This window comes from Leuresthes tenuis, unplaced genomic scaffold (assembly GCF_036924035.1).
Source record: "Leuresthes tenuis unplaced genomic scaffold, fLeuTen1.0.hap1 SCAF_9, whole genome shotgun sequence".
In the NCBI taxonomy this organism is placed as follows: Eukaryota; Metazoa; Chordata; class Actinopteri; order Atheriniformes; family Atherinopsidae; genus Leuresthes; species Leuresthes tenuis.
In genome coordinates this window covers 15020542-15036629 of record NW_027325363.1, presented here as the reverse complement: position 1 = coordinate 15036629, position 16088 = coordinate 15020542, and the positions used below count along the sequence as shown (strand labels likewise).

At 42.2% G+C, this 16088-nt stretch overlaps 2 protein-coding genes across 4 annotated transcripts in view; one reads left to right on the top strand and one right to left on the bottom strand.

Annotated features, from left to right (window-relative positions):
• cbl (Cbl proto-oncogene, E3 ubiquitin protein ligase) overlaps positions 1 to 7824 on the bottom strand; it is a 32566-nt gene extending 24742 nt beyond the window's left edge. For 2 of the 3 annotated variants that reach the window (XM_072392490.1, XM_072392491.1), the window contains exons 1-2: positions 7502 to 7824; positions 1858 to 2105 (exon numbers count right to left, since the gene is read on the bottom strand). In XM_072392490.1, coding sequence (XP_072248591.1) covers positions 1858 to 2105; positions 7502 to 7648 — 395 coding nt within the window. In that variant the 5' untranslated portion in view covers positions 7649 to 7824. The remainder of the gene's footprint in view (positions 1 to 1857; positions 2106 to 7501) is intronic. The other variant, XM_072392489.1, reaches the window with a different exon arrangement.
• Positions 7825 to 8575: 751 nt separating this feature from the next.
• drc12 (dynein regulatory complex subunit 12 homolog) lies at positions 8576 to 13194 on the top strand. Its single transcript, XM_072391735.1, has 6 exons — positions 8576 to 8879; positions 8965 to 9033; positions 9292 to 9411; positions 9501 to 9593; positions 9682 to 9812; positions 12593 to 13194. Exons 1-6 carry the CDS (start codon positions 8837 to 8839, stop codon positions 12719 to 12721), a joined length of 585 nt encoding a protein of 194 aa, XP_072247836.1. The 5' UTR covers positions 8576 to 8836; the 3' UTR covers positions 12722 to 13194.
• Positions 13195 to 16088: the final 2894 nt, after the last annotated feature.

Genomic DNA, 16088 nt, shown 5'->3' with positions numbered 1-16088 from the left:
TTCGAATGTACCAAATAAGCCGTGATGGGCCCCCTTTTTGTCATTAGAGGAAACAACTTTCAAGCCCCTATGCTGACTGCAATCGCAGAATAATCATTTTTCAGAGTTCAAGCGCTGTGGAGGATTGAGAAAAATCCTATCCTCGCAGTTCGACTCATCAGACCCGGCCGTGTGCGAGGCTCAGCTGCAGCCTAAACACTTACTGGTCTCTCTCTGGCGTCTCAACATCAACTGGTTGATTCTACGGCATTCTTAAGTGGACCGATAGCCATTGGTTAGTGTCACAGCCACGGCCTTCTCCAGTCAGACAATAGCAGTCTTTGTGTGTAGTGCCTGGCTTCTCTGTGTGCGCGTTTCCTCAGCTTCAAGCTGGAATTTCTTTCCGTGCAGCCTCTCCATGCAATGAAGTGATGATGAAAATTAATTTTCACCCTGACAAGATGCAATGGCCCGAAAGAAAACAAAACCGATCTGCGAAAATAAAGAAGTAGCTGGAATAAAAGCTTCCTCTTCTCTTCGGTTTTCTTTTTTTTTGTCTGTAAGATTACGGTAGCTCTGAAAGATCAACCTCACTGAGGAACTGAGTAAGAAGATGAGGATGCATCTCTTTGTGGACTGGCTAGATAAAACTATTTCAAACCAAGAAATGCTTTTATAAGAGACTGAGTTATGTAAACCTGTAATAAAACCGAATATTTCTGATTCAAGCAAGAGGATGAGTTGGCATAAATTCAGAAGAAGCAACCCAAGTGCTTACAAGTTACCTTTAGCCCAGTCAAAGGCCATTTCAATGTTTTTATGCAGAGGCCTCAGCATGATGCTCGTTCAAAAGAACACACATGAACACACACTCCATCTCTAGAAATGCAGCAAACCTCAGGGGGCTACTTTGTGGGCAAATTTATGCCACACAAGAGTTTACTTCAATCATGCTATCAAAGCTCCTGAGCTTTCCAAACTAAGGCACTGTTGGCTCATGCAGAGATTCCCTCTCAGGTCATCTTTCCCGTTTCATTGGAGCATTGTTCTCATCTTTGGAGCTTGACCAGCTAAAGCAGAAATGTCTTTCTTTTGGTTTTAGCTGGCTATGATCATCATTGTGAAACACCGTCACTGCAGCACAACTGACGCTCGGGTACAAAGGCTCCGGTGATGCCATACGGTTTATCTAATGCAATAAACATTTACATTATTTTATTTATTCCTCATGTATAACAGAACGCAAACCACCCGTCACACCCAGAGAGTGCTCGATGTGGAGCACGTGACATTAAATGCTCATTGTTGTGTTGCACTTAAGTCTGAAAATAACAATGAAGAACAGCCCTACAGAAAAAAAAAAACACACTTACGCAGAATCTGCCAATAACCCAAAAGCAGATTCTGCTTTTTTTTCAGTAGAGACGGTAATCTTTGTGTTTCTAGGCAGGCAGAGAAAGATTACTTAGACTGAAGAAAAGAGCTCACATGTGGCAGCTACAGGGAGCAGTTAAGAAGATGGCAAAGATAGAGAAGCACAAAAACAAAGTGACAGGCAGCTGTAGAATGAGCATTATTCTGACCACATTTGCTCACATGCTCAAACCACAACTCCTCTCTCCTCTTGTTTTGATACATCTTGAGCTACAACCGCCCCCAAAGGCTGGGAATGGGTGCCACTGCGAGCTGTGCCTCCGCAGTCATAATTCTTCAAAACGAGTTGCCAAAGACTTTGCACAAATCCAACCATTTCAAAAGGGTTCATTAAAGTAAAAATTATCTCAGAGATGAACTGAGACGGCAAATGCAGCCATTTTCAGAGCATTCACCTCTGATGAAATATCCAGCTCTTGAGCCGAGGGCATCTCGTTTACTAACCTGGGCTGCGAGTTCTCCTCATACATGCGCTCCTTGCCCTCCTTGAACAAGCTGATGGTCTGCTTGGTCTTCTTGGTTAGGTTCTCCATGAAGACCCGGAAGTACTCGTTGTCTCCCAGAGTCTCCATTTTCCCCTCGTAGCGAGACAAAATGGTGCGCAGGTGCTGGTAGGTGTCTGGCAACAAGTCCAGGATGTAAGGGGGGCTGTTCTTCAGAGCCAATTTGGGGTTTTGGCAAAGCCGCACCACCTGCAGAAAGGGAGGATGTGAGGGGGAGGACAAGACAGAGAGATAAGAAGTGGGTTCGAGAGGGTACGAGTATGAAGAGAGAAGATGAGCAGTGAAGAGAATAGATAAAGAAAAAAAAGGCTGTTAAAGGACCGTCTCGTGTCATGTTCATTCTGTTTATCAGCAAGGCTTTTTCTATAAAAAAAAAAGAAAAAAAAGAAGTGGAATAGCTGGTGTAGCTGAGCACTTCATCTTTAATATTTCCAGAGAAGTCAAGAGGGAAACATGGCAACAAAGAGAGAAAGATCCCTGAAAGCCCAGTCAAGCTTGGGGCATTCGGTTTATACATTATGTAATGGAGTACACAAAGTGAGCAGCAAAGATTCAATCCCCAACTGCATGGCATCATTAATTAATGCAAAACGGCTGCACTTCTTCCATCCATCCATCCATCCACACACACACAGGGGAAAAACAGAAAGAGGGGTGGAGGAAGACAGAGCCACACCTGCATTTATCCGCAAAAAAGGTTTCTGTTCTCATTGTGAGGCCGACGAACTCAATTTCTACACTCGCGCCTGCACCCTCTTCTAGAACTATGACACCTAGCAGGTTGCAACAGTTTGGTCCTTCATGTTTGGCGAGGCTGTTGACATGTTTACACTTCCCCATTTTACTCCGCACAGCCTCTGCCGTTCCTGCGCCAAAAAAAACAACTAAAAAACGTGTCTTTACTCAACATCTGAATGCGATTACCACGAACATTTGAACAGCTGAGGTACAGGCTGTCGAACTGAAAATGTGCAGACGCGCTTCAACTTCCAAGCAATCGCACACAAAGGAACAGTAAAGGGTGGAGAGCGGGATGATCTGCTGGAGGATGGCTTTCTAAATCATTAATCTGGACCTCCACTGCTCGCGGTGGAATCGACTTCACGCTCGAGTGAAAGGCATTTGATGCTTAGTAATATTCAACCTTCCATCGCTCATCTCGCTGCGCTGCCACTGTGTCACTTTGTTGACCACTTAAAAAAGAAAAAGAGAACCCCTTAAAGCCTAAAACACACAGCCGTGACGCTCCTGCCACTGGACACACTCACGTCCAATCTCCTCGTCTGACTGCAAGAGCTGCGTTTTGAAAAATTCACCCCGTCGTTTCCTCATTTGAGCGAGCGACTGTCAGATTCGGTTGTGACCAAACAATCGCACGCCAGCAACAGGACGTGGCTCATTCTTTGTAGATGGGGCCAAATTATTGTCTACTAATCAAGTTAGGAGTGTAAGAAAGATATACGGCAGGAAGAGCATAAGAAGAATGTCGCTCTGAATTTCCGTGCCTCTTATTTATTAGAGTCAGCAGTTTGTCATCGTGGGAAAATGAGACTTCAAAACTCTTAGAGGGAATGGGCTTTTTAATTCACTTTTATGAACCAATAAACATTCTTCAAACAACTTATGCCATCGCTTCTTTTTTTAATGCTTTAGTATTTCTTCTTCACAAATCTAAAAGGCAGCAATGAGTAAAAAAAAAAATCAATATTAAGTTGACTGAGAAAAACTATTTGGGAGCCATTCTGATAACAATTAATTATTGCTTTTTCTTGTGAATATATGAAAACAATATAATCCAATTGATCAGCATTCATCTCAGCCATAAAACCGACTGCATCTATGGATTGTTTCTTTTGTTTTAAGAGCTACTTGAAGCACTTTACACTTCAAACCGCATTCAGACGGCGATTAGCAGCAGAAGACGTGCCACCATCTCTGCCATCCCATTAAGAAAACAAATGATTAACCGACTGGGGGAAAAACAGAAATATACCATTACAGTAATCACTAGCTGTAGCATGACAGCTGGCTAATGATAATCGTCCCGATTCTGATTCCCATTTACACTCAAGATGCACGCCATGTGTCACAGTCAGAAATCTTCATGTTGGAAAATTCTACTTTATGCTTTGGCCACTTAGCTCAGATCAACTGCTTCATCATCTCTGCATCAAAGGCACATTTTTCGGATATTTTGAGGGGAACTAAATTCAAAACATGCCAAATGTTTTCATCAGTGTCTGAAAAGTCAGCTTCTTTCCGATGGTGGGAATAAGTGGCTGACAGATTGAATATTTCAACGCTGTAGCAACATATCCACATCATAAACTTTTAATTTAGAGGAATGCAGTAGTTCGGTAGTAGTTCAAGCTTAAATGCAAAGGCGCCTGTAAGGGACCCTGAACTGTAAGAAATAGTCTGCAACAGCGAACACGGGTTGCTGATTTACCATTTTCTATCTCTGGTGAATATTCATTCAAAAAAACAGAGAAAAGCAACATGGCAGCTTGTAAGGTGTGTATGGCTAACATGCCTCGCTGTAGAGACTGTTGCATCACACAAGAGAAGAGAAAACTCTAGCAGCAGCCACTCGATGCACTCCAGAGGAGCGGCGAGCTACAGGGAAAGGCAGAAGGGATTACACACGAGATGCTGCTACGCATTTTTGGGAAAAGTCTGATATTGCAGCCTGCTGGGACACTAAAAGCAAAAGTTCAATTTCACTGCTGCTATTCCAACGTTTTATTTCTGCTGGATTTAACGACTTTTCAGAGCCTATCAGCCGCCGCCCCCCAAAAGAAATGTAAAAAGGAGACAATACATTGGGGTGTAATAGAAATTAAGGGTCAGCTTGTTAAACTTGAGGCTGAGGACAAGCAGCATTTCTGCAGCAGACAAGGATCCGATATCTAATGTAATCATGTGGAAAGCAAAGATCAACAAAACTGCAAATATTCTAGAAACTGTGACCATATAGTCAACTGCGTGCAGTATAGCATCTACAGATACCCCAATCTTGGTCATGGAATCGGATAAGAACCTTGAACAGGATCAGCGCGAACTGTAAACGCCCTGATAATTCATTTGAGTTTGATGGTTTACAAAAAAGACACCATGAGCATCAGCACCTGCCACGCTTACACTTGTACCAAGCACCCAGTCATACACGTCACTGCATGCCCACATAAGAAGCCACAACATCTGGGAGCTCTCATACGTGTGCTTATATCAAAGCGTGTGTCTTGAAATGACGGGTCGACTACCTGCGAGCGAACACTGCATTCCACTCTTTTTTGCTCCAAGTCTACCAAAGATTATTCTACTCCTGGCACAGACGCCGCAGAGTTTCAAGATCAGGGTGCATGCTGTTTAAATCTAACCAGCTTAAAGAAAAACTGGCTTTGCTGGAATAACCTTTGCCAAAAACAAGCAATTTTGAGCTTCCTCGGCCTGTTTTTTGCCCACCGTCTTGCAAAGAAAAACAGCCATTTGTTCCATTCTGCTAAGTTTTCAGTTCACCAGCCACCACTGTCTCACTACACTTGCTGAAATAAGGCAAAACATGCCGGAATGCATCTTCAGACACCTCAACTGGTAAAAAAACTGAGTTTAAGATAAGGTGAAGAAGGCTATTTTGAAGCATACATCTCCATGTTAGCGCAAACGTAAAGCTACAGCAAAAGAAGGGATTTGAGTGACATGACATAAACAATAAATGTCTGATTTAAAGAGATATGCATTGCCAGAATACTGTTCTGAGTACAACTTTTGATTTAGGTTGATGAATGCCTAATAAGTCCGAGGCACACCGCAATGTGACGGAAGAGACTGAAATGAAACACTTAATTTAAAATAGCTTTCTACGCTTAAAAATTCAATTTGGAAGTTTCCTAATGGAATATATAAAGTGTTGCACACAGCTGCCTGGAGGCCACATGCAATCAGGGTGCAAAGGCATTCAAAATACATACATTCAGTGCAGACTTTCCCTAAATGATAGGACACACTGACCTGTGATGTGCAAAAATATCAAATTCCTCTCAAACTCAACAGGCTTTAGCACACAGATTTCATGATAAAGCGTACAGCTTTACTATAATGATTACCATAAGAACAGGTAGTGTGGCCAAAGATGAAGAAAGACATCCCACAACCTTGATAAAATGTAACTTAGCCCTGCAAGGGGGCTGTTCGCAGAGAAACGGCATCGGAATTGCGGAGGTGTTGGTCAACACCTCCAGATTGGTCAAACTGGCTGAGGCATGGTTGTGCTTCAGGAAACACAGCAATAATTCTGCTGCTATTTTAAACAGTCTGGGGGAGAGAAAAAAAAAAAAAAGAAAAGAAAAAAAGACTGGGTCATTCCAAGAGGTAAGATGCTCTTTCTCATCTTGCCAGTACTTCCCCCAAGCTGCTTTGTGTCAGATGAACTCAGCTTTGTTTGTAAAGCACTTTTCAATGCAGCTGAAAGTGGCTCACGGAGCAAAATCAAGCTGAAGTAGAAAATGCATTTCCAAATTTAAACTATTTCAAAGCATAAATAAGAGTTTTCCCCCTCAATCAAACTGCAAAAGCTAAACTAACTATGCTCGTTGGCTTATGTGGTCACTGCTCCTGTCATCTTCTCAGGAGTCTTTCATGATGTATAGATGCAAAGACAAACTTGCAAAGAAGTTCCTTTACATCGAAAACAAACAAAAAAAAACCCTGAGAAACACATAGGTTGGTGTCGCTGTGTTTTCAACAATGTACATCCTCAAACGTGTCCACGAGGACTTACTGATAAAGGGAAAAAAATAAGGGGATTGTGGTTTCTTTTTGTGGTTTTGAAGAGGGGGGGGGTCGTCTCTTACCATTACAACTCAAACGACTGCCTTAAATAGGAAGAGGAGAGACAAAAAAGCTGTCTGAATCTCACAGGAAACTGGAGGTCAAACTGCTTCTGACTTTTTCCGAGAAGTAAAGCTGTGAGATGAGTCTCCCTTGTGAAAGAGCACAATCGGCCCAGTTACACAGGCACGTTTGTTTTATTCTTAATGATTTGTTTTCAAAGGTTGACAGACGACTGGCTGTGTAAGCTTTAAAGACACTAAGTACAGGAGAGGCTTTACGGTGCTAGCTGTAATTACAACACAGTAATGTCACAGTTCACAACATACAGTCCTTGTAGGGCACAGAATCAGAGCTAAAGTTTCTGATAAACCTTGTATTTGAACGACGAGACTATATGTACCATGGAGCAACAACTATTATGATTAGCCAAGAGTTTTAACTACACTTCCACACAGGTCTATTAAAAAAGACACTTATATTTACTCCATGTCCGGGTGCTAGTATTAAAGTTTTGCTGCTTTAAGAGCAACTGGTGTATAAATGTTGAGACATATTAACGAAACAATACAATTTAGGGTGGAAAATTAGCTAACCACGTCTTCTACCAGCTGACTAGCTAACCTAACATTAGCAACAGACCTACAGCCAGCGAAGATTAGCTAGCTCGCTGCTAGTTAGCTGCAGTTAGCTATTAGTCGCCCTGGACATCAAAGGTAGTGGCTAACGGTTATTTAACGTTGATGGTGACAAACCTTGTCCATCAGTTTCCAGCATTTCTCCACCGTCTTTTTGTCCACGGCCCCGGGCTGGTGATGGGAGTGGAGGTGGTGATGGTGTGGCTGGAAGGCATCCTTCATCATTCCAATGATACCTCCGCCTTTCTTCAGGTTCCCTGCCATGTTCTGGCTCTGTTTAGGTCGGGTAGGCAGGCAGGCAGGCGAGGCGGGACAGGGGTCAGGGAAACCGAACCGCCACCAGAAGTTAGCTCGACCGGTCGATGGTGATCCCGTACCCCCCTGCGAGGACAGCGCCCGTGTGGCGAATCCGAGCCAGGGTCCGATGGGGGGTAGACGGAGGGATGGGTACTACCCGCTAAAGGCTCCCATCAGTAGAATTAACATCAGTTAACCGGATAAATGTCCAGATTACGGATAAAACAAGCACTTCACAGGCACCCTGCGCAAGCAGCTCTGTCCTGCAGCTAGCTGCCCTGCTCACCGTCTCTCAGTGCAGGGACCAACGCAGGCTAATTAGCAGAGCACCAGATCCGTGTCTGCTCGCCCTCAGCTGGAGGACAATAGAACCCTTTCTCTGCCCAGACGCTTTGTGGACTCGAGTGTGTCCTTTCCTCTTCACAAACCCCGATGTCGTTCCCCTTTTTTTGTCAGCAGCAGCAGCAGCTCTTTTCGCTTGTGTCGTGTCTTGACGGGAAGTTGAGCGGCTGTGTGACAGAGTCAGCTCCCCTCTGCGAGTTGCGGGACTGACAACAGACACCTTTCACCGATGACTGAGAGGAAGTTGCACTTAAAACTGCGAAATCTTCACGGCCGTAAACGGGAACCGGGGTGAATAAATAATTATGGGAATTAAACATTGCCCAGTATTTTCTGCTTCCCCAGTGACGTGTATGTGCGGCCCTTTCCTTTCCTGTACGTCCCCTTCCGTTTAACACCCCCCCCCCCCCCCCACGCACACGCATACCCCTCCCCCACTTCACGCCACGCCTTCTGTCTGCGAGTTCACGATCAATGAATGTAGTCGGGTGCGCGCCTTACCCTCCACAGAATTCATAAAACGTTCAAGAGGTGTTGAATGCAGCCCCGAACTCTCAAAAGTTCGAGGCCCTTGGTAACCCCTGACAACCAAGTACGCTTTGACCAACGTCAGGATGAGCAAAATCTTTACAGGCAAAAGCTCAATGGTGCCCCATTCAAGTCCTTACTGGCTGTTAGTAAAGTCAATCAACTATCAATCAAGCTAGACAACTGATGCCATGGCAACTCACTCAGTAACCAGTGCTCAGAAACAGACTCATCTCTATGTAGTGTGCTCAAAGGACTCAGCAAGCAGCCTCACAGCAAGCAAACATGGCCCCAAAGAAAAAGATCACTGGGAAAAATACAGAAAAAAGTAACTGATTATGAAATGATTCTATGTTTTTGTTATTGGAGTTTCAAAACATGCTTTTACTACATGTATTTTTGTCTTGTTGCAGGTGAAAATGACTTGGAGGAAAGGTATAGACGCAGCATTCTGGACATAGCTATTCTACAGGATCACATAGGTGAGGTTTTTATAGAGGCGCAATTACTTCCTACACAAGCAGAAGCTGGATAACAACAATCTACACCAGCAAGAGAAGTTACACAGATGCTGAAGTATAACTTGATGATTTAGATGTTTTACAAATAACTAGTCTTGTTAAAATTTTGATAACAGATAATATACACAATGTGATAAGGTTTTCTCCTTGTTTTGCTGAGTAAAAACAAATCTACCTTTTTATGTTTATGCATGTCTATGTTTGTATGGTTCACTGCAGTGTTACAGTGTGAGACAATAAGAAAAATCCAGTCCGATAGAACGAACCTGAGGAGAAACGTGAGGGACATAGAGCAGAAGCTACAGTGCGAGAGACAAGACCACTGGGACGTCAGCTCTGGTATGTACAGGCAGAGCAAAAACGACTTTGCTTTCACAAAGTGAGCAAAAAGAAGTCTGACGTACTCGCTTCCATGAATGTCACTGTAGACCTCAGTCGGCAGTACAAAAGCATGCAGACGGAGCTGACCAAAAAGGTGGCGAGGCTGGAAAAGGAGACCAGCCAGCTGAAGGAAGAACTTTGTATGAATAAATCACATTTTAATGTCTATTCTTGAACAAAGAAAAAAGTATATTAAAAGTGATGGCCTGCCTGTATGTATTTGCCCAGTATTGTGCCAGGAGGAGCTGAATAAAGAGAAAAGGGAGCGTGTGCAAGTGGAACAGGAGAAAGACGCCGTCATAGCAGACCTCCAACACAAACTGGATAGCCTGGAAACAGACTACGAGAGGGTCCTACATGTGAGTTGCAACACAAGCTGGTTTAAATCAAGAGTAATACAGAGGGTTTTAACTAAGTTATAACAGGCCTCTTTGGTCCGTTTGATCAAACATCTTTGAGCAATATTGTCCTTCTTGTGTGAGCTGTTTGATCATCGTGTGAACTCAATCTCTGTTTTTGTACAACAGATATGATGTGCAGGGGTTAACACTGCCAGCAGACAAAGAAAAATGTTTGAATTTAATAGAGCAGTGTGCTCAGACAAAGCCTGAGTCAACTCTTTCCTCTGAGAAGTTGTCAGATTTGTGGCTTTAGATTTCTCTGCTCAGTTGTCTTATTCTAGGCAGATAGCTTAATCGAGAATAAGGAGCACCCAGTCACACAGCTGGATTTCTTATTGATGACGCCTGTTTCAGTTGCTGTCTTTCTAAATACAGCCATCAGCATTTGTGGTTTGCTATTGATAACTTAGGAAGGAGTGGATTACTCTAACAATGAAATTTAAATGGAAAAACAAAACAAAACTAAGTGACAAACAAACCAATCCAAACTTTTTTTTAAAATAAAATTTCATCTGAACTTTTTAATGTCGTTTTCAGCCAGAAAAATAAGACGAGTTTTAGGCTTGACTGTACTTTCACATCGGGTTGGCTCTTTTTCAGGTCTCCATGTCAAACAAAATAATGCAAACTGGCATCTTAAATATAAATGTGGGATTGTGTCTCAAGCAAAGCGCAGATTTGACACAAATCACTGGGTTTTCCGGTTCTGTCTCCACTCTAACAATCATCCAAGTGTCCCTGATCATAAACCTGAAGCTAATTTTATTCCTAATGGCAGGCAAGGATGTTGCTGAGAGAGTAAAAGAAGAAAAGTAGATGGAGTATCATCTGTTTTCCTGCTGCTCCACCACTCACACAGAGGTTTCTTTCAGACCTGTTTTTTTTTTTTGTATGACATTGATGTCTAATAAACCTCCATTACATCATTGGAAATTTTTTAACCTAAAGCAACAGGACTACCTTTAGTTCCTGAAACAGTGATCAAGCCTACTGGACAGGAAGTGCAACATTGTCAATACCCATAAAAAAGATTTATGATTACAGAGGCCAGTATGACAGGTTAACAAGATTATACACAACACCATTACATTCGAGGATGAGCCGCCCCAGAGGCAGGCAGCCTGGGCATACTATGTCTGTCTTTGCATCTTACTGAGATTTTCTACTGAGCTTTCTGTGAAAACACAAACTTCTGAAACTTTTTTGCCGGTTCGGATGCCGTGCTGCAGGAAGGACTTCCGCTGGTAACTCGGTTTCTTCAATCTGTTTTGATGCATAACCATGGCAACAGGAACGCTGTTGACCTGTTGGAATAAAAAACTATGTCTGGACTAAGACGCTTGTACATCAAGGTGAGTTGAAGAGGAGACGTCTAGGATGCAGAGTAGGAACAAGATGGAGAAAAAGGTGAAAGAAGGTTATATAATTTCTTCCCTTGATCATCATGGGAAGTGTGAGACCACTTGTGGATAACATGGACAAATCTGGACCCCTGATCAGGACACAGCAGGAATATCAGAAAGGCAATATTATTTTTTAATCAAGATGACTCTAACACCTCTCTATTCAGCTTTAAGACTATAAGACAGACAGCTTTCAGACAGAGTGATAACAATAAAGGAGGAGGATAACAGTGCTTGTTAACAACAGATGGACTAATCCTGGACATGTCACTGAGGAGGAGCATCTTTGCACTATTGGCTGTGAGTTGCTGTCCATCTTGTATACTGAGAGAATGCCCGTGTTTTACCTGCCAATGTCGCATGTGCATTTATCAGCTAAGTTGTTGCCAGGTTACGAAAACAACACCCCAACCCATTCTACCACACCTTCCGCTTTGCTCCACTTCAACAGTGTACATGTTTGTCAGCTAATTTATGTTTTATTTTGTTGTCTGTCTATAACATTAGCACATTTTTAATGATAATTAGTACGGTAGCAGTATAATTACCCTTCAGGGATTAATAAAGTGTTACTGATGAATGAAAGAGGCATCCCTCTGAGATAATTCTGAGAAATTCTTAACATTTAACCAATGTCAGCAGACAATTTGATACTTAAGCCAACGTGAAAATGAACTGTTAATACTCTAATATTTGTTCCGACTGTCTGGCGTCACGCAACCTCAGAACATCAGCAGATAACATGGATGCACAACTCTGTTTTAAGATGTGATAAAACACTGTGTCAGTACAGAAATCACCACTGGAAAGCATTATGCTGTAGATGATGTAGCAGGAGGTCTTTTATCTGTTCAAGGCCTATAATGGTACAGTTTATAAAATCCACATTACTGGAATGTTATTCCAAGCTGTATTGATTATTTAAAAAAAAAACATTTGAAAATAAAAATCAGGGCAATAAGACTTGAAGGATGCGAAATAGACTTTTCCATTAAGATTCAGTGGGTGAGAATTGGGGTCATTGCTGGTTATGTAGAGGTACGGCCTGAGCGGCAGAGCACAGACAAGCAAATTTTCAGGGCTCACATCTTCAAAGCTAAGTTGTCAAGTCAGGAACTGTGTTAGAGGGCTCAGACTGTGACTGTAGAAATAGGTTTTTCATTTGTAATTACCATCTCTTTTGCCCATGACGCAGAATCTAATTAACATCAGTTCGCTCCTGACATTCATCGGGGGTAAAGGTCTTTATGTGGGGAGTGATATCACATTAGACAATGGGATGATTTGAAGGGAAAACCTCAGCTTGCGTTTGAATTTTACTGATGTTTTCTGCAGGAGACTCTGGATGGCCTGACTGCACAGCTGGCTACGGTTCGACAGGGATGGGAGAACAAAAGCCCAACGTTCAATCAAAGTGAAAAGGAACTGCTCTCGGAATTTGGCATTAATGCACAGGACATTTGAAAGAAATGGTCCTGATAAACGACAGAAGTATTTTTTCAAAGTTGTACCTTCAGCATGGCTTTACTAGATTACACAGCTGCATGTGTGTTTGGTTTGACTGGGAGCAAAGAGTGCAACAGCATCAGTCTGAAATGCATGAATTAGTTTGTTTCACAAGCAAATGGATGTAGATATATCTAGCCTCAGAGTGGACAATTGTCTTTTCTTTTAATCTGTGCTTGTAAACCACAAATTGAATGTAATGCAACATAATGTCCACTAGATGTAGCAACTGACTGCTTGTGGTCGGGGGAGATGGAGGCCAGAATACTGAAAGATTTTGAGCTAATTTTAGAGAATTTCAGTTTGTATTCAGTATATGTATGAATAGATAGTGCGTAATTCTGGTTTTTGAGACAAGAACATTTCCGGTTCAATAAAAGCATGTGAAGATTGTGTGAATGGGGTATGAAATTAATGAAGTCAGAAGAATGCTGCGGCTCTTTTGTGTGGAAATGACCTCAAAAGATAAGAAAAATAAACTTAAACATAAGTTCAACATGAAGTACTCTAGAGATAATAACAAGAGAAAGGCAAAATAACAGTTAATGATGCAGGAAATATGATTTAGCTGCTCAGCATCGATAAAACCTCACTTCCCCCGCAGGGGGAAAGATAAACAGATCAGACTTCCAAGCCTGCCATTTGTGCATCTTTTTCATGGCCCTTGTGCTATGTTTTTAGCCTCTTGTCTGTGGGGTAATGAATCATTTACACAGGGATTAAGATAACTCCGTGTTCTAATGACCAATTAAAACATTAACGCAAGAGGCCTTTATCTGAAAACCAATATTTTCTCCGAAAAACCACAAGGAGCTCCTGCTCTCAGGGGGAATATGTTTCTGTTTGTTTCGAGTTTAATGGGACTGACTGCAGTCGCCTGAGTAATTAAATGAGGTAAGCATCACGCACCTATTAGTGTGGGGATCAGAAAATGATTTACTAACATTGTCCTTTATATAATAGTCCCTCAATGGAAAAGTCACCATGAATATCTCACATAGAGGCAACTCTTGGAAGAAGTGGAGCATTTTAGTTCAATATAAATAAAAGTATTCTATGTTAAGGGAGTAGATTTTTAAGTAGGCAGATATGAAAAGCTTTTCAGTGAAGGTTTAACTGCTGTCACACATACAAAACACTGTTTTGTCCAAAGTGAGCAAAATGAATGAAAAGATTTTGATTGAACTCAAAACATTCGCTCAGAGATGATGACGATGCTCTGAAACAGGTGGAGTCAGTCTTTAGCCTCCAGCTGGTCAATCAAAATGCCCACGCTGTGATTTCTCATGGAGGCAAGTGCATGAGAGGTACAGGGCAAGAACATCCACACAAGCAGGCAAACTGTATCCCGTTAACCCATCTGCGCACACAACAACATCCCTGAAATCAACGCTTCATCGGCTGTGGCTCCATCGATAACAGCAGCAATGAAAAGTGAGGGAACAAATCACAAAGTAAATGATGCTCAATTTTTATTTCTCTGAAAGACAAGCAATGTCAAGATGTTTTGGTCAATTTGTTCAGTTCTGTCGGTGAACAAAAGGCTGCGCAAGAGCCTTGACAGCATCTCACCTCGTGGAGGATTCTGCGCTCTGATTTATTTATTTTCTTTTTTTTTTTTTTTTCAATACACGAAAAAAAACAAGTAGTTCACAAATGAAAAGAAAAGCTCTCACTTTAAATGTGCACCAGTGCTGCTGTGAACTGGTTCGTTCCCACAGAAAATCTGCTATGTATCATTTCACACACACAGCGGTCTTTAGTGGCTGCCGAGCAGTGGATGTATACAGTGCATGATTTTAAGCTGGGAACTTTTGCTGTCAGAGAGGAGAAAGCAACGGTTTTATGAGAGGATGCAACCTTCTCAGTGGAAATGTGGTGGACAGGCTGAACAACTGCAATTAGTAGGCTGCTAAATCTCACTAAATGCAGAATTATACACAGAGCAACAAGATTTAAAGTGAAGGTTTAATACGGCTTCATAGCGCTGGACACAAAGCTTATGCTTATGTGAGCCGTTAGCATGATAAAATGCATTGGACTGAGTGCACTTTAATTCCAAAAATGCTTGCACTATCACTATCACCTATAAGGTAACTGCTATTGCTATGTGCCACAGCTGGTAAACTTGAGGTGTGAAGTAGCTTTTCACACACCCCTGCAGGCATTCAGTGCTCATCATGGGCTCCATAAATCCAACAACAGCAGCTAGACAGTGGTGAGTAGAGATGCACTTAATTTATGGACCCGGAGCACCGGAGGCTGAAGGGAGAGCAGAAGCGTTATGAACTCAACTTGACACAGCAGTGAGCTCGGGCTGAGTTTCTGTGTGTCACGCTTTAAAACTCACGCCAGTGTGCATGCGTGTTGTGGATATGCAAAGTGACATGAAGGTACTGGACAAAACTTGTCATCTTTAAAGCCGCAGTGGAGAGATTGTGCGGCAGGTACAGAGGAGTAATGTGAAAAACTGTGTATCGAACGCAGGGTGTTCACTCACCATCCTGAGGAGACTGGAATATCCACCGAAAATCACAGTGATGGCTGAACTACAAGTGAGTGGGAGCTTATATACCACATGAGTGAGTTGTTAAACTCATTAGCCTCTGTTCAGACTTTCTTCCCACACAAATTCTCAGCTGTTCAAAGGATTCACAAGTTTGCAGACTTTATATCAGCTATGGGAGAGAAATGAGAGGTAGATGGTTCACATCCTTCTGGTTCACTCAACAGTTCTCATGTTTGCCAACCCATACATCCACGTGCTGCTTCTTTGCGTGCGTCTTAGTCACAACAAAACTGGTGCACTGCCTGAATATTTTTTCTTGGTTAAATAATACAACTTTGATGTAAACAGCTGGGAAGGGTCAAATACGTCAGAGCAGAGAAGAGACAGAGCCAGAATCCTGCAGAATGAGGGCAGTTTCAATAAACGTGTTTATAATGGAATAAAAATGTCAACATAAGAAAATAAAGCATATAAAATATAACAGCCAAACCCTGCCGGCTTGCTCAGTGGTCTCTCAGAGAAGGTCGCCCAGTGTCTCGGTGGAATTTGTTTTAATTCTTACTCTGCTGCTCTCCATGCCTTCAAGGTAATTGGCAATCTCATTCCAACTATGCTTGATTTAGCACCCCCTGTAAATGTTTTCAGTGTTTAAGAAGTTTGTATTGAGAGCAGCGAGAGCCTTCCAACTCCCATGAGCTTCTTAGTAACATTCAATAAATGGATAGAAACTTCTTTTATAAAACAGTAATGAAATGTGGGTCTTGTTTTTCTTTGCAATTTGCCTTTAACAAGTTATTAGTTAAAAAAAAAACAGAA

Coding starts and splice junctions, on each gene's coding strand:
- drc12 (XM_072391735.1), top strand. CDS start 8,837: ATGGCCCCAAAGAAAAAGATCACTGGGAAAAATACAGAAAAAA. Junction 9,594..9,681: donor CCAGCTGAAGGAAGAACTTT/GTATGAATAAAT, acceptor GTATTTGCCCAG/TATTGTGCCAGGAGGAGCTG. Junction 9,813..12,592: donor ACTACGAGAGGGTCCTACAT/GTGAGTTGCAAC, acceptor TGTTTTCTGCAG/GAGACTCTGGATGGCCTGAC.